Source organism: Oncorhynchus kisutch, linkage group LG19 (genome assembly GCF_002021735.2).
Source record: "Oncorhynchus kisutch isolate 150728-3 linkage group LG19, Okis_V2, whole genome shotgun sequence".
Classification (NCBI taxonomy): Eukaryota; Metazoa; Chordata; class Actinopteri; order Salmoniformes; family Salmonidae; genus Oncorhynchus; species Oncorhynchus kisutch.
This window is the reverse complement of record NC_034192.2, coordinates 63,249,072-63,275,134: the sequence shown is the minus strand read 5'-3', so window position 1 is coordinate 63,275,134 and position 26,063 is coordinate 63,249,072. Positions and strand designations below refer to the sequence as shown.

Here is a 26,063-nt window from a genome sequence, read left to right as displayed (position 1 = left end):
CTTATCGTAATGTACAACCTGACTGTCTTATCGTACTGTACAACCTGACTGTCTTATCGTACTGTACAACCTGACTGTCTTATCGTACTCTAGTGTACAACCTGACTGTCTTATCGTACTCTAGTGTACAACCTGACTGTCTTATCGTACTCTAGTGTACAACCTGACTGTCTTATCGTACTGTACAACCTGACTGTCTTATCGTACTGTACAACCTGACTGTCTTATCGTACTGTACAACCTGACTGTCTTATCGTACTGTACAACCTGACTGTCTTATCGTACTGTACAACCTGACTGTCTTATCGTAGTGTACAGCCTGACTGTCTTATCGTACTGTACAGCCTGACTGTCTTATCGTACTGTACAGCCTGACTGTCTTATCGTACTGTACAACCTGACTTTCTTATCGTACTGTACAACCTGACTGTCTTATCGTAGTGTACAGCCTGACTGTCTTATCGTACTGTACAACCTGACTGTCTTATCGTACTGTGATGTACAGCCGGACTGTCTTATCGTAGTGTACAGCCTGACTGTCTTATCGTAGTGTACAGCCTGACTGTCTTATCGTACTGTGATGTACAGCCTGACTGTCTTATCGTACTGTGATGTACAGCCTGACTGTCTTATCGTACTGTGATGTACAGCCTGACTGTCTTATCGTACTGTGATGTACAGCCGGACTGTCTTATCGTACTGTGATGTACAGCCGGACTGTCTTATCGTAGTGTACAGCCGGACTGTCTTATCGTAGTGTACAGCCGGACTGTCTTATCGTAGTGTACAGCCTGACTGTCTTATCGTAGTGTACAGCCTGACTGTCTTATCGTAGTGTACAGCCTGACTGTCTTATCGTAGTGTACAGCCTGACTGTCTTATCGTAGTGTACAGCCTGACTGTCTTATCGTAGTGTACAGCCTGACTGTCTTATCGTAGTGTACAGCCTGACTGTCTTATCGTAGTGTACAGCCTGACTGTCTTATCGTAGTGTACAGCCTGACTGTCTTATCGTAGTGTACAGCCTGGCTGTCTTATCGTAGTGTACAGCCGGACTGTCTTATCGTAGTGTACAGCCGGACTGTCTTATCGTACCGTACAACCGGACTGTCTTATCGTACCGTAGTGTACAACCGGACTGTCTTATCGTACTGTAGTATACAACCTTGCTCTGCTCTGTCTCCCCTGTAGGAAGAAGAAGCGAGGGAAGGCCAGGAAGAAGGACAGTGACTCAGACAGTGACGCTCTAGAGGTGATAAAGGAGTGGAACACCAGCTCCCGAGGGGGAGACCCTTCCAGCCGCAACCGGGCGGAGCCAGAGGAGGAAGGTATAGAAATACAATTATATAGAGCCTGTAGATTGTTACCTGACTAGAAATGTGTGGGTGTGATGTTATGGTTTCAGGAAGGGAGTGTTGAAGTAAGGTTTGCTCTGTTAGAACAAAGAGTATGATAGAATTATTCTTCCACTTTGACAAAGTATTTTGTGACGATTGTTGTTGATAACAACAACAACAACAACAACAACAAACAGACAATTAAATCCATTTTAATCACACTTTGTAACACAATAAAATGTGAAGAAATCTAAGGGGTCTGAATACTTTTGAAAGGCACTGTACATAACATGAACCATCTGAGCTCACTGCTCCAGCTCTGACCTCTAACCCTTGCCCTCTGCTCTCTCCCAGTGCGCCCGGCTTCCAGCCCTGGCACCAGGAGTCCTGACTGGCACAAGGAGTTTGTTACGGAGGCCGACTCTGAGATCCTGGAGCATTCTGGGAAGATGGTGCTGCTGTTTGAGATCCTCCGTATGGCCGAGGAGGTGGAGGACAAAGTGTAAGGAGCCGAGCTCTGGAGACATGGAACACATTGTGCTGAATTGATCAATGCTAAGTGCTTGAATGAAATGCTTCAAAATGGCTCGGTGGGACTGTTTCCCTGTTTTAAATGTCCTGTTAACGTGACAGTGCAGTGATGTTGACGCGTCTTCTGTCCCCTCATCAGTCTGGTTTTCAGTCAGTCTCTGATCTCTCTGGACCTGATTGAAGACTTCCTGGAGCTGGCTGGCCGAGCCAAAGAGGAGGAGAAACAGTCTCCCTACAAAGGTACTACCCCCCCCTGACTTCTACCCCCCCCTGACTTCTACCCCCCCCTGACTTCTACACCCCCCTAACCTCTACCCCCCTGACCTCTACTCCCTGACCCCTGGCCTCTACTACCTCTCTCTGTATTGTGATGTTGCAGACTTGGTTCTGCCTCCTTCTCATTGAGTATTTAGACTGACTTGGTACTGCAGGTAGCTGCTAAATTATGCTTGTAACTCATTGTTTGATATAAATTCCTTTCATTATAGTGCAGGATCCTGTTTTCTGCTAACAATAGTACCTGCAGTACTGTGGTCATCCTTACACTTAATGGCTTCAACGAGGGGCTTCACTCCTGGCCCAGACGTACATTTTTTATTCAATTATATATATATATATATATATATATATATATATATATTTTTTTTTTAACCTTTTTATTTAACCAGGCAAGTTAGTTAAGAACACATTCTTAACTATGACGGCCTAGGAACAGTGGGTTAACTGCCTGTTCAGGGGCAGAACGACAGATTTGTACCTTGTCAGCTCGGGGGTTTGAACTTGCAACCTTCCGGTTACTAGTCCAATGCTCTAAGCACTAGGCTACGCTGCCGCCCCCCAGACTCTAGTGATGCGTTTTGAAACTAGGCCTGTTCAAGGATTGGTTTGGGAGAAGGCTTGCCTATTGACTACCTAAACTGAAGCTGACAGGAAAGGTCAAACTGTATGATGACTGTAATCTTTGAAAACTGTTATCTGACGACACTGTGTTTACCTGTGCAGGTGAGGGGAAGTGGTTCCGGAACATAGACTACTACCGCTTGGACGGCTCCACCAACGCCCTGAACCGGAAGAAGTGGGCAGAAGAGTTCAATGACACCAGCAACGTCCGGTAAACTACACCCGGCTCGCCACTAAACGGCACCCGGCTCGCCACTAAACGGCACCCGGCTCGCCACTAAACGGCACCCGGCTCGCCACTAAACATCAAATCAAATGTATTTATATAGCCCTTCTAACATCAGCTGATATGTCAAAGTGCTGTACAGAAACCCAGCCTAAAACCCCAAACAGCAAGCAATGCAGGTGTAGAAGCACGGTGTCTAGGAAAAACTCCTTAGAAAGGCCAGAACCTAGGAAGAAACCTAGGGAGGAACCAGGCTATGAGGGGTGGAGATTATAACAGAACATGGCCAAGATGTTCAAGTGTTCATAAATGACCAGCAGGGTCAGATAATAATAATCACAGTAGTTGTCGAGGGTGCAGCAAGTCAGCACCTCAGGAGTAAATGTCAGTTGGCTTTTCATAGCCGATCATTAAGAGTATCTCTACCACTCCTGCTGTCTCTAGAGAGTTGAAAACAGCAGGTCTGGGACAGGTAGCACGTCCGGTGAACAGGTCAGGGTTCCATAGCCGCAGGCAGAACAGTTGAAACTGGAGCAGCAGCACGGCCAGGTGGACTGGGGACAGCAAGGAGTCATCATGCCAGGTAGTCCTGAGGCATGATCCTAGGGCTCAGGTCCTCCGAGAGGGGAGGGACAGGGAGAATACTTACCCTCTCTAGGGTATATGGGACGCGTCCCACCTGGCCAACATCCAGATTGCAGAACACCAAATTCAAATACAGAAATACTCATTATAAAAATTCAGAAAACAAAACATATTTGACATCGGTTTAATGATGAAATTCAGCAAAAAAAAATTTTTAAATGCTTTACGGCAGAAGCATACCGTGCGATTTATTTGAGAACATCGCCCAGCAGACAAATCAAATCATTACAAACCAGTAACCAGCCAAGTAGAAGAGTTACAGAACTCAGAAATAGAGAGAAAATTGATCCCTTTGATGATCTTCATATGGTTGCACTCAGAAGACATTAATTTACTCAATAAATGTTCCTTTTGTTCGATAGTCTCATTCTATCCAAAAACCTCAGTTTTGTTTGTGTTTTCTTCAGTAATCCACAGGCTCAAACACAGTCACAACAGGCAGACAAAAAAAATCCAAATAGTATCCGTAAAGTTCATAAAAACATGTCAAACGATGTTTATATTCAATCCTCAGGTTGTTTTTAGCCTAAATGATCTATAATATTTCAACCGGACAATAACGTTGTCAATATAAAAGGTAAACAAGAAAGGCACTCTCTGGTCGCGAGCATGAAAAAGCTCTGTGACACGTCAGGGTCCACTCATTCAGACTGCTCTTACTCCCTCATTTATCAGAATATAAGCCTGAAATGATTTCTAAAGACTGTTGACATCTAGTGGAAGGCATTGGAACTGCAATTTGAGTCCTAAATCAATGGATACTGTAATGGCATTGAATAGAAAACTACAAAACCCCCAAAAAACTACTTCCTGAATGGATTTCGCCTGGCAAATCAGTTCTGTTATACTCATATTTTAACAGTTTTGGAAACTTTAGAGTGTTCTATCCAAATCTACCAGTTATGTGCATATCATATCTTCTGGGCCCGAGTAGCAGGCCGTTTAATTTGGGCATGCTTTTCATCCAAAATTCCGACTGCTGCCCCCTACCCTAGAGAAGTTAAATTCACACAGGACACCTGATAAGACAGGAGAATTACATCAGATGTAACAGACTGACCCAAGCCCCCCGACACAGACTATTGCAGCATAGATTCGGGGGGTCAGGGGACACGTAGTTGATATTGTAATGTAGGCATCTTCAATAAGAGGAAGTTGGTTCTATCCCCCCCATCATTGCTCCCTTCTTACTTTCTCCTCCCTCTCTACCTCTCCTCTCCTCCCTCTCTACCTCTCCTCTCCCCCATCTCTCCTTTCTACCTCTTCTCTCCCCCATCTCTCCTTTCTACCTCTCCTCTCCTCCCTCTCTCTCTCCTCTCCCCCATCTCTCCTCTCTACCTCTCCTCCATCTCTACCTCTCCTCCATCTCTCCTCTCTACCTCTCCTCCCTCTCTACCTCTCCTCTCCTCCCTCTCTACCTCTCCTCTCCTCCCTCTCTACCTCTCCTCTCCCTCCTCTCTACCTCTCCTCTCCCTCCTCTCTACCTCTCCTCTCCCTCCCTCTCTACCTCTCCTCTCCCTCCCTCTCTACCTCTCCTCTCCCTCCCTCTCTACCTCTCCTCTCCCTCCCTCTCTACCTCTCCTCTCCCTCCCTCTCTACCTCTCCTCTCCCTCCCTCTCTACCTCTCCTCTCCCTCCCTCTCTACCTCTCCTCTCCCTCCCTCTCTACCTCTCCTCTCCCTCCCTCTCTACCTCTCCTCTCCCTCCCTCTCTACCTCTCCTCTCCCTCCCTCTCTACCTCTCCTCTCTCTACCTCTCCTCTCCCCCATCTCTCCTTTCTTCCTCTCCTCCATCTCTCCCTCTGTAGAGGTCGGTTGTTCCTGATCTCGACCAGGGCTGGTTCTCTGGGAATCAACCTGATAGGAGCTAACAGGGTCATCATCTTCGACGCATCCTGGAACCCGTCGTACGACATCCAGAGTATCTTCAGGCTCTACCGCTTCGGACAGCTCAAGACCTGCTACGTCTACCGATTCCTGGCTCAGGTAACCAGCCAGCCAGCCAACAAGCCAGTCAGCCAGCCAACAAGCCAGCCAACAAGCCAGTCAGCCAGCCAACAAGCCAGTCAGCCAGCCAACAAGCCAGTCAGCCAGCCAACAAGCCAGTCAGCCAGCCAACAAGCCAGTCAGCCAGCCAGCAACAAGCCAGTCAGCCAGCCAACAAGCCAGTCAGCCAGCCAACAAGCCAGTCAGCCAGCCAACAAGCCAGTCAGCCAGCCAACAAGCCAGTCAGCCAGCCAACAAGCCAGTCAGCCAGCCAACAAACCAGTCAGCCAGCCAACAAACCAGTCAGCCAGCCAACAAACCAGTCAGCCAGCCAACAAACCAGTCAGCCAGCCAACAAACCAGTCAGCCAGCCAACAAACCAGTCAGCCAGCCAACAAACCAGTCAGCCAGCCAGCCAACAAACCAGTCAGCCAGCCAGCCAATCAGCCAGCCAGTCAGTCAGTCAGTCGATCACATAATACTCAACAGAGTTCAGACTAAAATCAGGACAACGAAGGAGGTGTATTGTAGTGGCATATTTAGCAAAACAGAAGCTGATGTGTTTGAGTGATCTGAGGGAAATATGTCTCTCTAATACGGTCATACATTTGGCAGGAGGTTAGGAAGTGCAGCTCGGTTTCCACCTCCTTTTGTGGGCAGTGAGCACATAGCGTGTCTTCTCTTGAGAGCCATGTCTGCCTAGGGCGGCCTTACTCAATAGCAAGGCTATGCTCACTGAGTCTGTACATAGTCGAAGCTTTCCTTAAGTTTGGGTCAGTTACAGTGGTCAGGTATTCTGCCACTGTGTACTCTCTGTTTAGCGCCAAATAGCATTCTAGTTTGCTCTGTTTTTTGGTAATACTTTCCAATGTGTCAAGTAATTATCTTTTTGTTTTCTCATGATTTGGTTGGGTCTAGTCGAAAGTTTACATACACTTAGTTTACATACACACACATACACTCATTAACTCGTTTTTCAACCACTCTACAAATATCTTGTTAACAAACTATATCGTTTTGGCAAGTTGGTTAGGACCTCTACTTTGCATGACACAAGTCATTTTTCAGTCATGTTTAGACAGTGAATTATAAGTGAAATAATCTATCACAATTCCAGTGGGTCAGATGTTTACATACACTAAGTTGACTGTGCCTTTAAACAGCTTGGAAAATTCCAGAAAATGAATTCATGGCTTTAAAAACTTCTGATAAGCTAATTGACATAATTTGAGTCAATTGGAAATTAGAGGTGTACCTGTGGATGTATTTCAAGGCCTTCCTTCAAACTCGGTGCCTCTTTGCTTGACATCATGGGAAAATCAAAAGAAATCAGCCAAGACCTCATAAAAAAATTTTTAGACCTCCAAGTCTGGTTCATCCTTGGGATAAATTTCCAAATGCCTGAAGGGACCACGTTCATCTGTACAAACAATAGTACGCAATTATAAACACCATGGGACCACACAGCCGTCATACCGCGCAGGAAGGAGACGGGTTCTGTCTCCTAGAGATGAACGTACTTTGGTGTTAAAAGTGCAAATCAATCCCAGAACAACAGCAAAGGACCTTGTGAAGATGCTGGAGGAAACGGGTACAGAAGTATCAATATCCACAGTAAAACGAGTCCTATATCAAAATAACCTGAAAGGCCACTCAGCAGGGAAGAAGCCACTGCTCCAAAACCGCCATAAAAAAGCCTGACATCGTTTTGCAACTGAACATGGGAACAAAGATCGTACTTTTAGGAGAAATGTCCTCTGGTCTGATGAAACAAAAAAAGAACTGTTTGGCCATAATGACCATTGTTATGTTTGGAGGAAAAAGGGGGAGGCTTGCAAGCCGAAGAACACCATCCCAACTGTGAAGCACGGGGGTGGCAGCATCATGTTGTGGGAATGCTTTGCTGCAGGAGGGACTGGTGCACTTCACAAAATACATGGCATCATGAGGGAGGAAAATGAAGTGGATATATTGAAGCAACATCTGAAGACATCAGTCAGGAAGTTAAAGCTTGGTCGCAAATGGGTCTTCCAAATGAACAATGACCCCCAAGCATACTTCCAAAGTAGTTGCAAAATGGCTTAGACAACGGTCAAGGTATTGGAGTAGCATCACAAAGCCCTGACTTAAATCCAATACAAAATTTGTGGGCAGAACTGAAAAAGCGTGTGCGAGCAAAGAGGCCAACAAACGTGACTCCGTTACACCAGCTCTGTCAGGAGGAATGGGACAACTTATTGTGGGAAGCTTGTGGAAGGCTATGAAAAGTTTGACCCAAGTTAAACAATTTAAAGGCAATGCTACCAAATACTAATTGAGTGTATGTAAACTTCTGACCCACTGGGAATGTGATGAAAGAAATAAAAGCTGAAATAAATCACCCTCTCTACTATTATTCTGACATTTCACATTATTAAAATTAAGTGGTGATACTAACTGACCTAAGACAGGTCAGTTAGTATCCTATACTAGGATTAAATGTCAGGAATTGTGAAAAACTGAGTTTAAATGTATTTGGCTAAGGTGTATGTAAACTTCCGACTTCAACTGTACATGTTGAAGAGGTTGGGGATTAAGGTGCATCCCTGTCTCACCCCACGGTAGAAAGAAGTAGATTTGTTTTGGCCATTTTAAATTTTGTGTACATGGATTTTATGTTAATGCAACACCCCTTTCCATTAATTTGTATAGCAGACCCACATGTCAAATTGTGTTGAAAACCTTTTTAAAGACTGAAGACTTTGCCTCTGTTTTGTTGTTTTTCTCAAACAGGGTAATTTGGTAAAAAGCCTTTTTGACGTGCAGTACATTGAGTCTGTTAACTGGGATATGTGGGATGGTAGCGTCCCACCCAGCCAATAGCCAGTGCAGGGCGCCAAATTCAAAACAACAAAAATCTCATAATTAAAAGTCCACCAGAAAAAGAATGCCATTTTTCCAGCCAAAGAGTAGAGTCACAAAAAGCACAAATAGAGAATATGAATCACTAACAATTGATGATCTTCATCAGATGACACTCATAGGACTTCATGTTACACAGTACATGTACGTTTTGTTTTATAAAGTTCATATACAAAAAAATCTGAGTTTACATTGGCGCGTTATGTTTAGTAGTTCTAAAGCATCCGGTGATTTTGCAGAGAGCCACGTCAATTTACAGCAATACTCTAAACATTGATAAAAGATACTACTATTATGCATGAAATTATAGATACACTTCTCCTTAATGCAACCGCTGCATAAGATTTATTTTTTGTTTAAATATGGAAAAAGCATGAGACCTGAGACCAAACCAGCCAAAGAGATATCCGCCATGTTGTGCAGTCAACATTAGTCAGAAATAGCATTATAAATATTCACTTACCTTCAGACTGCACTCAAAGGAATTCACAATAAATTTTTTGATAAAGTTAATTATTCTTGTCCAAATACCTCCTTTTTGTTAGGGTGTTTGATAAACAAATCCAAACGCGCATGCAAGTCCAGCCGAAAGGTCAGATGAAAAGTCCAAAGTTATATTACAGTTCGTAGAAGCATGTCAAACGAAGTATGGAATCAATCTTTAGGATGTTTTTTTAATCATAAATCTTCAATAATGTTCCAACCGGAGAATTCCTTTGTCTTCAGAAAAGCAATGGAATGCAAACTATCTCTCAGTAGAAGCATCAAACAAGGTTCTAAAGACTGTTGACATCTAGTGGAAGCCTTAGGAAGTGCAATATGACCCCATTTACACTGTATATTGGAATGGCAATGAGTTGAAAAACTACAAACCTCAGATTTCCCACTTCCTGGTTGGATTTTTCTCAGGTTTTCACCTGCCATATGAGTTTTGTTATACTCACAGGCATCATTCAAACAGTTTTAGAAACTTCAGAGTGTTTTCTACCCAAGTCTACTAATTATTTGCATATTCTAGCTTTTATGGCTGAATAGCAGGCAGTTTACTCTGGGACCTTATTCATCCAAGCTACTCAATACTACCCCCCCCAGTCACCAAGAAGTTAATGATAATGCAGAAGATTTTCCCAAGGTTGCTGCTGACGCATATCCCACTGTAGTTTTTGGGGTCAAATTTGTCTCCACTTTTGTGGATTGGGGTGATCAGTCCTTGGTTCCAAATATTGGGGAAGATGCCAGAGCTAAGGATGATGTTAAAGAGTTTTAGTATAGTGAATTATAATTTGTTGTCTGTATATTTTATCATTTCATTGAGGATACCATCAACACCACTGGCCTTTTTGGGTTGGAGGGTTTGTATTTTGTCCTGTAGTTCATTCAATGTAATTGGAGAATCCAGTGGGTTCTGGAATCCAGTGGGTTCTGGAATCCAGTGGGTTCTGGAATCCAGTGGGTTCTGGTCTTTAATAGTTGATTCTAAGATTTGTATTTGATCATGTATGTTTTTGCGGTTTGTTCTTTGTTATAGAGACAAAAGGATTGGAGAAGTGGCTTACCCATACGTCTCCATTTTGGATAGATCATTCTTTGTTTTGTCTGTTTAGTGTTTTCCAATTTTCCCAGAAGTCGTTCGAGTCTTTGGATTCCTCAATAACATTGAGCTGATTTCCGACCTGCTGTTCCCTCTTTCTGTAGTGTATTTCTGTATTGTTTTAGTGATTCACCATAGTGAAGGCTTTCTGAGAAAACCCAGGTTTTCTGAGGCTCTGTTTTTGGCTGGATAGATTTCTCTTTCTTTCTTAGGTTTTTGCATTCTTCATCAACCCATTTGGTCATTGTTAATTTTCTTTGCTTTTTTGGTTGGCATTTTTACATTTGAAAGGGAATCTTAGAGGTCAAATATACTGTTTAGGTTTTCTATTGCCAAGTTTACACCTTTACTATTACAGTGGAATGTTTTGTCCAGGAAGTTGTCTAAAAGGGATTGAATGTGTTGTTGCCTAATAATAGTTTTTTTGGTAGGTTTCCACACTACTTTCCTTCCATCTATAGTATTTCTTAATATTAATCAGTTCCTTTGATGCCTCATGATTGAGTATTGCTCTGTTCAAGTAGACTGTGATTTTGCTGTGGTCTGATAGGCAATGGGCTCACTGTGAACTCTGAGAGACTCTGGGTTGAGGTCAGTGATAAAGTAGTCTACAGTACTACTGCCAAGAGATGAGCTATAGGTGTACCTACCATAGGAGTCCCCTCGAAGCCTACCGTTGACTATGTACATACCCAGCATGCGACAGAGCTGCAGGAGTTGTGACCCGTTTTTGTTGGTTATGTTGTCGTAGTTGTGTCTAAGGGGGCATATGGGGGAGGGAATGCTGTCACCTCCAGGCAGGTGTTTGTCCCCCTGTGTGCTGAGGGTGTCAGGTTCTTGTCCGGTTCTGGCATTTAGGTCGCCACAGACTAGTACATGTCTCTGGACCTGGAAATGATTCATTTCCCCCTCCAGGATGGAGAAGCTGTCCTTATTAAAGAATGGGGATTCTAGTGGGGGGATGTAGGTAGCACACATGAGGACATTTTTCCCTGTTAAGATAATTTCCTTATGAATTTCTAGACAAATGTAAAATGTTCCTGTTTTGATTAATTTAATAGTGTGTTAGGTCTGATCTATACCACATTAGCATACCATCTGCGTCCCTTCCCTGTTTCACTCCTGGTAGTTTGGTGGATGGGACTACCAGTGGGTCCATCTCCTCTATACCACCCACCTGGTAGTGTGGTGCATGGGACTACCAGCTCTCTGTAACCTAGAGGGCAACCAGTGGGTCCATCTCCTCTATACCACCCACCTGGTAGTGTGGTGGATGGGACTACCAGCTCTCTGTAACCTAGAGGGCAACCAGTGGGTCCATCTCCTCTATACCACCCACCTGGTAGTGTGGTGGATGGGACTACCAGCTCTCTGTAACCTAGAGGGTAACCACTGGGTCCATCTCCTCTATACCACCCACCTGGTAGTGTGGTGGATGGGACTACCAGCTCTCTGTAACCTAGAGGGTAACCACTGGGTCCATCTCCTCTGTACCATGTTTCTTGTAGGATGACGATGTCTGTATTTCTGATTTATTTGGTGAAGTCCAGATTCCTGCTCTTTAGGCCAAAGGCAGATGACCTCAGGCCTGGGATATTCCAGGATGAGATAGTGAAGGCTTTGTGTTCCATAAACTGTCCAATGTTGTTGGTCGTGTGATTTGGCCTCAGGCCACTAAGTGTGACCAGAGCCTGCTGAGCATCTGGTACTTGCCATTGGCTTGGGTGAGTGTAAGAGTGGGGGTTGGGCCTGTTTGCCTGCTCACGGCCTGGGCGGATGTGTGAATTTCATGTTGAGACCCTCTTTGCGGGAGTGGGGGACATGGGGTGGGCAGTAATGGCATAGGTCTGATCTGAGGGGTCCTATATGTGGGCATGGTTAGTTGGGGTGGAGTCGTGGGTCCCGCTACTAGTAGAGGTGGACCTGGTTGTAAAGTTCAAGTCCAGGGTGGAGTGGTGGACCAGGAAAATGTTTGGTTTTGAGGCACAGGAAATACTTTTGTTTATCCAGTGTATTCTTTTCAAATTTATTTAACTAGGCAAGTCAGTTAAGAACATTCTTATTTACAATGACTGCCTAGGAACAGTGGGTTAACTGGTCTAGGAACAGTGGGTTAACTGGTCTAGGAACAGTGGGTTAACTGCCTTGTTCAGGGGAAGAACCTGTCCTCCGTGTCCTCTTCTCAGGGTACTATAGATGTAAACATGTCCTCTGACCTGTCCTCTTCCGCTCTCAGGGTACTATAGATGTAAACATGTCCTCTGACCTGTCCTCTTCCGCTCTCAGGGTACTATGGATGTAAACATGTCATCTGACCTGTCCTCTTCCCCTCTCAGGGTACTATAGATGTAAACATGTCCTCTGACCTGTCCTATTCCCCTCTCAGGGTACTATGGATGTAAACATGTCCTCTGACCTGTCCTCTTCCCCTCTCAGGGTACTATGGATGTAAACATGTCCTCTGACCTGTCCTCTTCCCCTCTCAGGGTACTATAGATGTAAACCTGTCCTCTGACCTGTCCTATTCCCCTCTCAGGGTACTATAGATGTAAACATGTCCTCTGACCTGTCCTATTCCCCTCTCAGGGTACTATAGATGTAAACATGTCCTCTGACCTGTCCTCTTCCGCTCTCAGGGTACTATGGAAGAGAAGATCTATGACCGCCAGGTAGCTAAACAGTCCCTGTCCTTCCGAGTGGTGGATCAACAGCAGATAGAGAGACATTTCACCATGAATGAGCTGACGGAGCTCTACGCCTTTGAACCTGACCTTCTGGATGATCCCACTGGCAAGAAGAGCAAGAGGACCACGCCTATGCTGCCAAAGGTACCGAGGCTGGATGGGATGGCTGGGGGGGGGGGGGGGGGGTGTATAATCTCTCTAGGACAGGTGTCGGTAACATAGATGTATGTCACTTCTGTCCCAGGACAATGGGATGTGACTAATAACGAGGAACAATTATGTCACTGGTTGTTTGGAGAAATCACGTTTTTGTGTGTGTTTACGTTCTCATGAATCTGTGTTGTGGAGGGAACATGTGGCCCATCTGCTCACCGAGCCCCTGCAGAGGAACAGGTCCAACCCTCGTTCCTGTGTTTAAACCCTCTCATTATAGACACACCGCAATATCCTTCACTGGAACAACGATGAACCAAATAACCTTTTAGATGCCAAGATGCTCTCTGTTAACCTGCTCCCTCTGTGCATATGTACCCTGGAGTGTGTGTGTAACAGGTTAGTGTGCAGCCAGCTGCCTTTGATCTTTAGAGATGTCATAAACCCTGTTGTTTATCCCTCCCTCGGTCTGTCCGGCCTGCGTCCACCCTCCAGCTCTCTCTCTCTCGTTCCATTGTTTCCTCTCCTCATGGGTGCAGGTGCTGTGTGACAGGCTGGTTTGGCCCCCGAGGGCCCTGCCATGCCATTTAATGATCTCAGCACAGCCTTTAGAGAGGCTGTCTAACAGCACAACACAGCTGCTCCGACACTCATCTGTTTACTGCCTTTTACCAAATAGATGGATGAATCCGTTGGAGAGAAGAGAGATGGATGAATCAGTTGGAGAGAAGAGAGATGGATGAATCAGTTGGAGAGAAGAGAGATGGATGAATCAGTTGGAGAGGAGAGAGATGGATGAATCAGTTGGAGAGAAGAGAGATGGATGAATCAGTTGGAGAGGAGAGAGATGGATGAATCAGTTGGAGAGGAGAGAGATGGATGAATCAGTTGGAGAGGAGAGAGATGGATGAATCAGTTGGAGAGGAGAGAGATGGATGAATCAGTTGGAGAGGAGAGAGATGGATGAATCAGTTGGAGAGGAGAGAGATGGATGAATCAGTTGGAGAGGAGAGAGATGGATGAATCAGTTGGAGAGGAGAGAGATGGATGAATCAGTTGGAGAGGAGAGAGATGGATGAATCAGTTGGAGAGGAGAGAGATGGATGAATCAGTTGGAGAGGAGAGAGATGGATGAATCAGTTGGAGAGGAGAGAGATGGATGAATCAGTTGGAGAGGAGAGAGATGGATGAATCAGTTGGAGAGGAGAGAGATGGATGAATCAGTTGGAAGGAGAGAAGAGAGATGGATGAATCAGTTGGAAGGAGAGAAGAGAGATGGATGAATCAGTTGGAAGGAGAGAAGAGAGATGGATGAATCAGTTGGAAGGAGAGAAGAGAGATGGATGAATCAGTTGGAAGGAGAGAAGAGAGATGGATGAATCAGTTGGAAGGAGAGAAGAGAGATGGATGAATCAGTTGGAAGGAGAGAAGAGAGATGGATGAATCAGTTGGAAGGAGAGAAGAGAGATGGATGAATCAGTTGGAAGGAGAGAAGAGAGATGGATGAATCAGTTGGAAGGAGAGAAGAGAGATGGATGAATCAGTTGGAAGGAGAGAAGAGAGATGGATGAATCAGTTGGAAGGAGAGAAGAGAGATGGATGAATCAGTTGGAAGGAGAGAAGAGAGATAGGTGAATCAGTTGGAAGGAGAGAAGAGGTGAATCAGTTGGAAGGAGAGAAGAGGTGAATCAGTTGGAAGGAGAGAAGAGGTGAATCAGTTGGAAGGAGAGAAGAGGTGAATCAGTTGGAAGGAGAGGAGAGGTGAATCAGTTGGAAGGAGAGGAGAGGTGAATCAGTTGGAAGGAGAGGAGAGGTGAATCAGTTGGAAGGAGAGGAGAGGTGAATCAGTTGGAAGGAGAGGAGAGGTGAATCAGTTGGATGTAGAGGTGGATGAATCAGTTGGAAGGAGAGGGTAGGTGAATCAATTGGAGAGCTATCCTTTAGTCCACAGCTGTCCTTTAGTCCACATCGATCCTTTAAGTATCTCTGTGGTTTTGACAGTGTCTTTGATCCTGGATACCTACCTACAACACAGACCCTGTTGGCAGGACAGGCAGTTACAACTGAGCTACCTCTCACCCTCTCTTCTCCTCACCCGAGTAGTTTTTCTTCTCTCTCTCTCTCTCTCCAACAGTCTACCTGATGGTGTCATTAGTCCATCCCTCTCTTTAAGACACTCCCTGTGTGCATCCCAACTCCAAATGGCTCCCTATTCCCTAAAGAGTGCCCTAAAGAGTGCCCTATAGGGTTAAAGTAGTGCATTAAATAGGGAGCCATTTGGGACACAGCCTTCCTGTCTTCCTGCTCTAGAATAGTGAACACTAATTGCAGACCAAGGAAGCAGCTTGTTTCCTCCTAATGACAGAGAAGGGAGCAACCAGGGGCCCCACTAACCCCAGACACTGGAGAAGCCCCAACACACACACACACACACACACAGATGAATAAGGGGCCCTGCAGGTGTGTTCCCAGCTCTCAGCAGGTAATATAATAGTATTTAGCTGCTGTTCAGGACTGACAGGCTCCCAGTAGTCTACTGTCTCAAATGTTTCTGCCGAACTCTCCGTAAGCCTGTAGTATTCTGTCGGCTTCTACAGGTCCACGTCCTCAGCTCTCGATGGTGCTTCTGTAGAACACTGATGCAGCCCGACAGGATGCTCTCGATGGTGCTCCTGTAGAACGCTGTGATGCAGCCCGACAGGATGCTCTCGATGGTGCTCCTGTAGAACACTGAGGGCCCATCGTGGACAGGCCAAATTTCTTCCGCACCCTGAGTTTGAATAGTTGCTGTCATGCCTTCACTTCGGTGTCGGTGTGGTTACACCATTTCAGCTTTTCCGAGATGTGTACGCTGAGGAATGTGAAGTTGACCGTCTCCACGGAGGCCACGTTGATGAGGAATGGGGCCTGGTTCCTCCTCCTTTGTTTAGCTAACGTTCAGGGAGAGGTGGTTTACCCAGCACCACGCCTTCAGAGTACCTACCTCCTCTCTGTAGGCCATCTTGTCGCTGTTGGTAATCAGGCCTATTTAGAGTTTTAAAAAATACTGCCCCCCCCCCTTCCCTCCCTCCCCCTGTTGCTCTCTCCTCCCCCTGTCCCTCCCTCCCTCCCCCTGTTTCTCTCTCCTCTCGTTGCTCTCTCCTCCCCCTGTCCCTCCCTCCCTCCCCCTGTTTCTCTCTCCTCTCGTTGCTCTCTCCTCCCCCTGTCCCTCCCTCCCTCCCCCTGTTTCTCTCTCCTCTCGTTGCTCTCTCCTCCCCCTGTCCCTCAATCTCTCCCCCCGTCTCTCTCTCCTCCCTCCTCTCCTGCTGCCTGGTGTTCCACTCTGTAGTAGAACACTCAAACCAGCTGTTGGACTTTGTCATCTCTGATCAGATTAACAGAATGTATTGTTTTTCCACTTTTAGGGTTTTGATTAGTTAAAAAAAGAACTGGTGCAGTCGGTTGTGGTTTCATGGTGTGTGTCCTAGCTGACTGCTCCATCTCTCCTGTAGGACCCCGTCCTAGCTGACTGCTCCATCTCTCCTGTAGGACCCCGTCCTAGCTGACTGCTCCATCTCTCCTGTAGGACCCCGTCCTAGCTGACTGCTCCATCTCTCCTGTAGGACCCCGTCCTAGCTGACTGCTCCATCTCTCCTGTAGGACCCCGTCCTAGCTGACTGCTCCATCTCTCCTGTAGGACCCTGTCCTAGCTGACTGCTCCATCTCTCCTGTAGGACCCCGTCCTAGCTGACTGCTCCATCTCTCCTGTAGGACCCCGTCCTAGCTGACTGCTCCATCTCTCCTGTAGGACCACAGCAATAAGGGACAGATTGTGGGCTATCATGAACTTGACTCCCTGACCTTAACCTAACTGTGCTGTAACTTCTCTCCTGTAGGACCCCTTCCTAGCTGAGCTGCTCCACAGCAATAAGGAGCAGATTGTGGGCTATCATGAACATGACTCCCTGCTGGATCACAAGGAAGAGGAGGCTCTCAGCGAGGAGGACCGCAAAGCAGCCTGGGCCGAGTACGAGGCGGAGAAGAAGGTACAGTCAGACAGACTCTGAACAGCTTCTACCCCCCCAAGCCATGAAACTGCTAAATAGTTAGTCCGGGTAGCGATCTTGGCCGTGTAGAGCCCATTTTAGAGGCCCCATCTTGGCCGTGTAGAGCCCATTTTAGAGGCCCCCATCTTGGCCGTGTAGAGCCCATTTTAGAGGCCCCCATCTTGGCCGTGTAGAGCCCATTTTAGAGGCCCCCATCTTGGCCCTGTAGAGCCCATTTTAGAGGCCCCCATCTTGGCCCTGTAGAGCCCATTTTAGAGGCCCCCATCTTGGCCCTGTAGAGCCCATTTTAGAGGCCCCCATCTTGGCCCTGTAGAGCCCATTTTAGAGGCCCCCATCTTGGCCGTGTAGAGCCCATTTTAGAGGCCCCCATCTTAGCCCTGTAGAGCCCATTTTAGAGGCCCCCATCTTGGCCGTGTAGAGCCCATTTTAGAGGCCCCCATCTTGGCCGTGTAGAGCCCATTTTAGAGGCCCCCATCTTGGCCGTGTAGAGCCCATTTTAGAGGCCCCCATCTTGGCCGTGTAGAGCCCATTTTAGAGGCCCCCATCTTGGCCGTGTAGAGCCCATTTTAGAGGCCCCCATCTTGGCCGTGTAGAGCCCATTTTAGAGGCCCCCATCTTGGCCGTGTAGAGCCCATTTTAGAGGCCCCCATCTTGGCCCTGTAGTGTATTGTTTAACATTTAAGGCAATTTCCTGCAATTCTACAAATTTCTCCATGGAGCTGAGAGAATGTTGCCCTTTTTAAAGCGAATTTATTTTGCACAAACACAAAATCAATACTGCTAAATTATTGGTTTTTGGAATTTAAATTCTCCCTGACAGTCTAGCTTTTATTTAGGTGATTTTGGTGATTGTCTGTCTCTGTCCCAGGGTCTGTCTCTGTCCCAGGGTCTGTCTCTGTCCCAGGGTCTGTCTCTGTCCCAGGGTCTGTCTCTGTCCCAGGGTCTGTCTCTGTCCCAGGGTCTGTCTCTGTCTGTCTCTATAACCCTCTCTGTCTCTGTCCCAGGGTCTGTCTCTGCGTGTGAACCATGGAGCGTACGGAGGACAGATGGACATGGGAGGAGCTAACAGCTACTTCCCCTTCAACGTTGCCGCACTGGCCTCTATGTCCAACCCTCAGCTGGAGGTACCGGTCACACACACAGCCTGTCACACACACAGCCTGTCACACACACAGCCTGTCACACACACAGCCTGTCACACACACAGCCTGTCACACACACAGCCTGTCACACACACAGCCTGTCACACACACAGCCTGTCACACACACAGCCTGTCACACACACAGCCTGTCACACACACAGCCTGTCACACACACAGCCTGTCACACACACACAGCCTGTCACACACACACAGCCTGTCACACACACAGCCTGTCACACACACACACACACACACACACACACACACACACACACACACACACACACACACTGCCCTGTCACACACACACACACACACACACTGCCCTGTCACACACACACACACACACTGCCCTGTCACACACACACACACACACTGCCCTGTCACACACACACACACACACTGCCCTGTCACACACACACACACACACACTGCCCTGTCTCACACACACACACACACACACACACACACACACACACACACACACACACACACACACACACACACACACACACACACACACTGCCCTGTCACACACACACACACACTGCCCTGTCACACACACACACACACACACACACACACACACACACACACTGCCCTGTCGCACACACACACTGCCCCGAGTCCTGCATGTCAGACCCTGCTGCGAATTGACCAAATTATATGTTACTCACACACACCGGTTGGTGGCCCTCCCATGACCCAGTACTTTAAGTTGGGGTTCTAGATTTAACCCAGTACTCTAAGTGGGGGGTTCTAGATTTAACCCAGTACTCTAAGTGGGGGGTTCTAGATTTAACCCAGTACTCTAAGTACTGCATATTTTTTCTACGATTGTAGGAGTTGATCAACCAGGGCCGTCAGAAGGTGATGGAGGCCACCAACGCTCTCAAGTTCCTTCCCAGAGAATCTCTAGAGGACACCATCGGGAGAGTGGTGAGTGGAGGGGGCAGAGGGACAACCTAATATAATCTAACTAGATCATCTCTAGAAGACACCATCGGGAGAGTGGTGAGTGGAGGGGGCAGAGGGACAACCTAATATAATCTAACTAGATCATCTCTAGAAGACACCATCGGGAGAGTGGTGAGTGGAGGGGGCAGAGGGACAACCTAATATAATCTAACTAGATCATCTCTAGAAGACCCCATCAGGAGGGGCGGAGGGACAACTTAATATAATCTAACTAGATCATCTCTAAAAGACACCATCGGGAGAGTGGTGAGTGGAGGGGGCAGAGGGACAACCTAATATAATCTAACTAGATCATCTCTAGAAGACACCATCGGGAGAGTGGTGAGTGGAGGGGGCAGAGGGACAACTTAATATAATCTAACTAGATCATCTCTAGAAGACACCATCGGGAGAGTGGTGAGTGGAGGGGGCAGAGGGACAACCTAATATAATCTAACTAGATCATCTCTAGAAGACCCCATCAGGAGGGGCGGAGGGACAACCTAATATAATCTAACTAGATCATCTCTAGAAGACACCATCAGGAGGGGCGGAGGGACAACCTAATATAATCTAACTAGATCATCTCTAGAAGACCCCATCAGGAGGGGCGGAGGGACAACCTAATATAATCTAACTAGATCATCTCTAGAAGACACCATCAGGAGGGGTGGAGGGACAACCTAATATATTCTAACTAGATAATCTCTAGAAGACACCATCAGGAGGGGTGGAGGGATAATCTAACTGGATAATCTCTAGAAGACACCATCAGGAGGGGTGGAGGGACAACCTAATATAATCTAACTAGATCATCTCTAGAAGACACCATCAGGAGGGGCGGAGGGACAACCTAATATAATCGAATTAGATCATCTCTAGAAGACACCATCAGGAGGGGGAGGGATGGACTGAATGGGTGCTGGAGTCCTTCTTACCATCACTGAAGTTGTCTATCCTCCTAAGAACCTGTGTTGAAGACTTGAGGTGTGAGGAAGTTTTGGTTGTATGGTCTGTCAGAACAGTGTGTGACCAGTCTCCTGCTCTCTTCTCCAGTGGAAGGAGAACCCAGCCCTAACGGAGTCCCAGGTCCAGGCCATGGCTCTGGGGAGACAGGCCAGTGTAGAGATGGAACTCAAACGAAGAGAAGCTGTCTACAGAGACGTCCTCAATAAGCAACAGACTGTAAGATCACAACTTCAAACCTGACACGACCTAACACGACAAGATACAAGCTAGCACGACCTAGCAGGACGTAACACGACAAGATACAAGCTAGCACGACCTAGCAGGACATGATACAAGCTAGCACGACCTAGCACAACCTAACATGATATGATACAAGCTAGCACAACCTAACATGACATGATACAAGCTAGCACAACCTAACATGACATGATACAAGCTAGCACGACCTAACATGACATGATACAAGCTAGCACGACCTAACATGACATGATACAAGCTAGCACGACCTAACATGACACGATACAAGCTAGCACGACCTAACATGACACAAGCTAGCACGACCTAACATGACACGATACAAGCTAGCACGACCTAACATGACACAAGCTAGCACGACCTAACATGACATGATACAAGCTAGCACGACCTAACATGACATGAGACAAGCTAGCACGACCTAACATGACACAAGCTAGCACGACCTAACATGACACAAGCTAGCACGACCTAGCACGACACAAGCTAGCACGACACAAGCTAGCACGACACAAGCTAGCACGACCTAGCACGACACAAGCTAGCACGACACAAGCTAGCACGACCTAGCACGACACAAGCTAGCACGACCTAGCACGACATGATACAAGCTAGCACAACAAAACCTAGCCCGACATCCGCTAGCACATCCTAACACGATATGATACAAGCTAGCACGACAAGACCTAACACGACAACACTACCTTAAACGTTTCCTTTCCACCTGCTATCTAAACCTCTCCTGCTTCTCTTTCTAGTGTTCAGGCTGATGACCACCTAGTCTCTCTAACCTCCATCTGTCTCTCTCTGATGGAACCTGAGAAGTCCTAACCCCTCTCTCCATCTCTCTCTCTCTCTGATGGAACCTGAAGTCCTAACCTCTCCCTCCCTCCCCTCCACAGCTAATGATGTACGTTCAGAAGGTGATCACCAACAGGAAGGTGAGAGAGCAGCAGATGGCCATGGCCAACCAGGCCCAGCTGATGAGCCAGATGAACGGCATGCTGGGAGCTGGAGGGATGAGCCAGATGGAACTCTTGGGGTTGTACCAACAGCTGGGGGCGCTACAGGGTCATCCCACCCACCCCTCCATGGGCGGCAAGAACCCCGGCCCCTCCAAGGGCAACCTGTAAGGGGAGGGGGACCCAGGGCTTGCTCCACATAGTCCCCTATCTATTCTCTACATAGTGCACTATCCACTTCATATTGGCTCTGGTCAAAAGTAGTGCACTATTTAGGCAATAGGGTATCATTTGGGACTCAGACCCACTCACTGCCCCCTCACTGTCTCACTCAGTAGGTTGCTCCCTAATGCTGCTCCGTCTCCTATGTAGTGCACTAGATGGAGCCCAGATCCCTAGGGTTTTGGTTAGAAGTAGTGCACTATGTAGGGGATAGGGGTGGGATCTGGGACGTTGCCCGCTGTCTTTACAACCCTCCTTCACTGGGGAGGTGCGAGACGACACAGAGAGAAGGGTCTCGGAGCCCCTCACCACTCCCTCCAGCTCTCCCGTCTCCTGAAGCAGGGAACGACATGACTTGTATGGGGACTTATATGAAGGCGTTTTTAGAAATGTCATTTGAAATTCTGTATATACCGCCTTAATGTTATTCAACTTCTCTTCTGTCTTCAGTTTTCATGTATTTAAAATAACGTAAAGAAAGGGAAATGTTTTTGTCCCAATGCAGTACGTTATTCTTTCCCCAATAAGAAGGGGTTGTTTCATGAATTTGATTATTCTGTTGTGTTTTGCTACAGTTTTAATGAATGCCTGTCTATCTAAAGAACCCCCAGAGGGAGACCATAGTGCTGACAGGACTGTTTTAGGATATTAAACATCTAGATGATTAGATCCCCTATAGAACCCTCCCTCTACCAAGGCAGACACACGCAGGCAGACACACGCAGGCAGACACACGCAGGCAGACACACGCAGGCAGACACACGCAGGCAGACACACGCAGGCAGACACACGCAGGCAGACGCACGCAGGCAGACGCACGCAGGCAGACGCAGGCAGACAGACACACGCAGACAGACACACGCAGACAGACACACGCAGACAGACACACGCAGACAGACAGACACGCAGACACGCAGGCAGACAGACAGACAGGCAGACAGACAGACAGGCAGGCAGACAGACAGGCAGGCAGACAGACAGACAGACACGCAGGCAGACAGACAGACACGCAGGCAGACAGACAGACACGCAGGCAGACAGACAGACAGACACGCAGGCAGACAGACAGACAGACACGCAGGCAGACAGACAGACACGCAGGCAGACAGACACGCAGGCAGGCAGACAGACACGCAGGCAGGCAGACAGACACGCAGGCAGGCAGACAGACACGCAGGCAGACAGACAGACACGCAGGCAGACAGACAGACACGCAGGCAGACAGACAGACACGCAGGCAGACAGACAGACACGCAGGCAGACAGACAGACACGCAGGCAGACAGACAGACACGCAGGCAGACAGACAGACACGCAGGCAGACAGAGAGACAGGCAGACAGACACGCAGACAGACAGACAGACACGCAGACAGACAGACACGCAGGCAGACAGGCAGGCAGAAAGACACGCAGGCAGGCAGAATTGCTGGTGTTGTAAAACTCATTTTGGGAGATTCTGATGCATAGCCATGACAAAACAAAATGAGGGCATTAATTCCATTTCCTAAAGTTTTGTGTAAATTAAATTTGAGAATGATTTTTCTAGCTTGTAGCCCTTAATATTTCCACTCTTTGTCTCATGGTTATTATAATGGTAATATGGAATGCTCTCGTGCCGTTTTAAACAAACTGTCCCCCTCCCTCTCCCCTCACTCACTTCCCCGGGACTCTCTCTCTTTGTAAAGGTCATGCTCTTGTTGTCAAGTAGTTGCCTAGCGTAGCTCCATATCCCAGGGTGCTGTTCATCCTTCTCTTTCTGTTCCACTTGTTGCATCCTAATCCAACCCTGGTACAGGACGGGGTCGACCTGGTCGACAGGAGGCAGGGTTCCTCCGTTTGCACAATAAGGTGTATTTCTGAATTGTCGCCTGTCGCCCTCCCAAAAAATGTCCTTCTCATATTTAGCAAATACACCAGCTAGGTTTTTTTGTTGCCATTCATTGATTGATCTGAACTGCTACTATCTTGATAAGTATTTAATAAACCATTTAATAAAGTGACCAAAAGGGTGACCACCTTTTTAGTTTTTTGTGGTGTTTCTTTCACTGACTACACCACGGGGCACACTGACTACACCACGGGGCACACTGACTACACCTCGGGAAACAGTGAATTCTGACTACACCACAGTGAATACTCGTTACAAGACGGGGCACAGGGGCATACTGACTACACCACGGGGCATGCCGACTACGCCACGGGGCATGCCGACTACACCACGGGGCATGCCGACTACGCCACGGGGAATGCCGACTACGCCACGGGGAATACCGACTACGCCACGGCACAGTGAATACTGACTACACCACGGGGAATATCGACTACGCCACGGCACAGTGAATACTGACTACGCCACGGGGAGTGCTGACTACACCCCAGGGAATTCTGACTACACCACAGTGAATACTGACTACAAGACGGGGCACAGTGAATACTGACTACACCACAGTGAATACTGACTACAAGATGGGGCACAGTGAATACTGACTACACCACAGTGAATACTGACTACACCACAGTGGACAGTGATATAACCAGATGCACCATATGTCTCTCGACTCCACTATGACACCCTTGTTCCTCACCAACCCTTCTCCCCAATTCAACCCTTCTATTCCCCACTCCCCCCCTCTCTATCCCAGTCCCCTCTATTCCCCACTCCCCCCTCTCTATCCCCCCTCTATCCAAGTCCCCACTCCCCCCTCTCTATCCCAGTCCCCTCTATTCCCCAGTCCCCCCCTCTCTATCCCCCCTCCCCCACTCTATCCCAGTCGCCTCTATTCCCCACTCCCCCCCTCTCTATCCCCCCTCCCCCTCTCTATCCCAGTCCCCTCTATTCCCCCCTCTCTATCTCAGTCCTCTCTATTTCCTCTTTATCCCCAGTCCTCTATATATCCCTCTCCTCTTTCCCCCCTCCCCCCTCTCTATCCCTCCTCTATCCCAGTCCCCTCTTTCCCCCCTCCCCCTCTCTATCCCAGTCCCCTCTTGCCCCCCCCTCTCTATCCCCCCTCTCTATCCCAGTCCCCTCTTTCCCCCCTCCCCCTCTCTATCCCAGTCCCCTCTTACCCCCCTCCCCCCTCTCTATCCCAGTCCCCTCTTACCCCCCCCCCCTCTCTATCCCAGTCCCCTCTTTCCCCCCCTCTCTATCCCAGTCCCCTCTTTCCCCCCTCTCTATTCCCCCTCTCTATCCCAGTCCCCTCTTACCCCCCTCTCTATTCCCCCTCTCTATCCCAGTCCCCTCTTACCCCCCTCTCTATTCCCCCTCTCTATCCCAGTCCCCTCTTACCCCCCCCCCTCTCTATCCCAGTCCCCTCTTACCCCCCTCTCTATCCTAGTCCCCTCTTACCCCCCTCTCTATTCCCCCTCTATCCCAGTCCCCTCTTTCCCCCCTCTCTATTCCCCCTCTCTATCCCAGTCCCCTCTTGCCCCCCTCTCTATTCCCCCTCTCTATCCCAGTCCCCTCTTACCCCCCCTCTCTATCCCAGTCCCCTCTTTCCCCCCTCTCTATCCCTCCTCTATCCCAGTCCCCCCTTTCCCCCCTCCCAAGTAAAACCGGTCCAGACTCGAGTCCACGTCATGCATTCTAAGAACAAATCAAGTCAAATAAAAACAGTCTATACATGCAACAATTTGTTCAACTACTATTCACTGTGCCCCTTCTTGTAGTCAGTATTCACTGTGGTGTAGTCAGTATTCACTGTGTTGTAGTCAATATTCACTGTGTTGTAGTCAATATTCACTGTGGTGTAGTCAGTATTCACTGTGGTGTAGTCAGTATTCACTGTGGTGTAGTCAGTATTCACTGTGGTGTAGTCAGTATTCACTGTGCCCCTTCTTGTAGTCAGTATTCACTGTGGTGTAGTCAGTATTCACTGTGCCCCTTCTTGTAGTCAGTATTCACTGTGGTGTAGTCAGTATTCACTGTGGTGTAGTCAGTATTCACTGTGCCCCTTCTTGTAGTCAGTATTCACTGTGGTGTAGTCAGTATTCACTGTGCCCCTTCTTGTAGTCAGTATTCACTGTGGTGTAGTCAGTATTCACTGTGGTGTAGTCAATATTCACTGTGGTGTAGTCAGTATTCACTGTGGTGTAGTCAGTATTCACTGTGGTGTAGTCAGTATTCACTGTGGTGTAGTCAGTATTCACTGTGGTGTAGTCAGTATTCACTGTGGTGTAGTCAATATTCACTGTGGTGTAGTCAGTATTCACTGTGGTGTAGTCAATATTCACTGTGGTGTAGTCAATATTCACTGTGGTGTAGTCAGTATTCACTGTGGTGTAGTCAATATTCACTGTGGTGTAGTCAATATTCACTGTGGTGTAGTCAGTATTCACTGGTGTAGTCAGTATTCACTGTGGTGTAGTCAGTATTCACTGTGGTGTAGTCAATATTCACTGTGGTGTAGTCAGTATTCACTGTGGTGTAGTCAGTATTCACTGTGGTGTAGTCAGTATTCACTGTGGTGTAGTCAATATTCACTGTGGTGTAGTCAGTATTCACTGTGGTGTAGTCAGTTTTCACTGTGGTGTAGTCAGTATTCACTGTGGTGTAGTCAGT

At 47.6% G+C, this 26,063-nt stretch overlaps 1 protein-coding gene across 1 annotated transcript in view; it reads left to right on the top strand.

Annotated features, from left to right (window-relative positions):
- LOC109883797 (transcriptional regulator ATRX) overlaps positions 1-23,524 on the top strand; it is an 82,503-nt gene extending 58,979 nt beyond the window's left edge. Inside the window, exons 27-37 of the mRNA XM_031797268.1 lie at positions 1,192-1,328; positions 1,692-1,839; positions 2,008-2,108; positions 2,871-2,979; positions 5,446-5,623; positions 12,752-12,943; positions 16,828-16,977; positions 18,003-18,122; positions 18,984-19,079; positions 20,154-20,282; positions 21,224-23,524. Of these exons, the coding sequence (XP_031653128.1) occupies positions 1,192-1,328; positions 1,692-1,839; positions 2,008-2,108; positions 2,871-2,979; positions 5,446-5,623; positions 12,752-12,943; positions 16,828-16,977; positions 18,003-18,122; positions 18,984-19,079; positions 20,154-20,282; positions 21,224-21,454 (1,591 nt within the window). The 3' untranslated portion in view covers positions 21,455-23,524. The remainder of the gene's footprint in view (positions 1-1,191; positions 1,329-1,691; positions 1,840-2,007; positions 2,109-2,870; positions 2,980-5,445; positions 5,624-12,751; positions 12,944-16,827; positions 16,978-18,002; positions 18,123-18,983; positions 19,080-20,153; positions 20,283-21,223) is intronic.
- Positions 23,525-26,063: the final 2,539 nt, after the last annotated feature.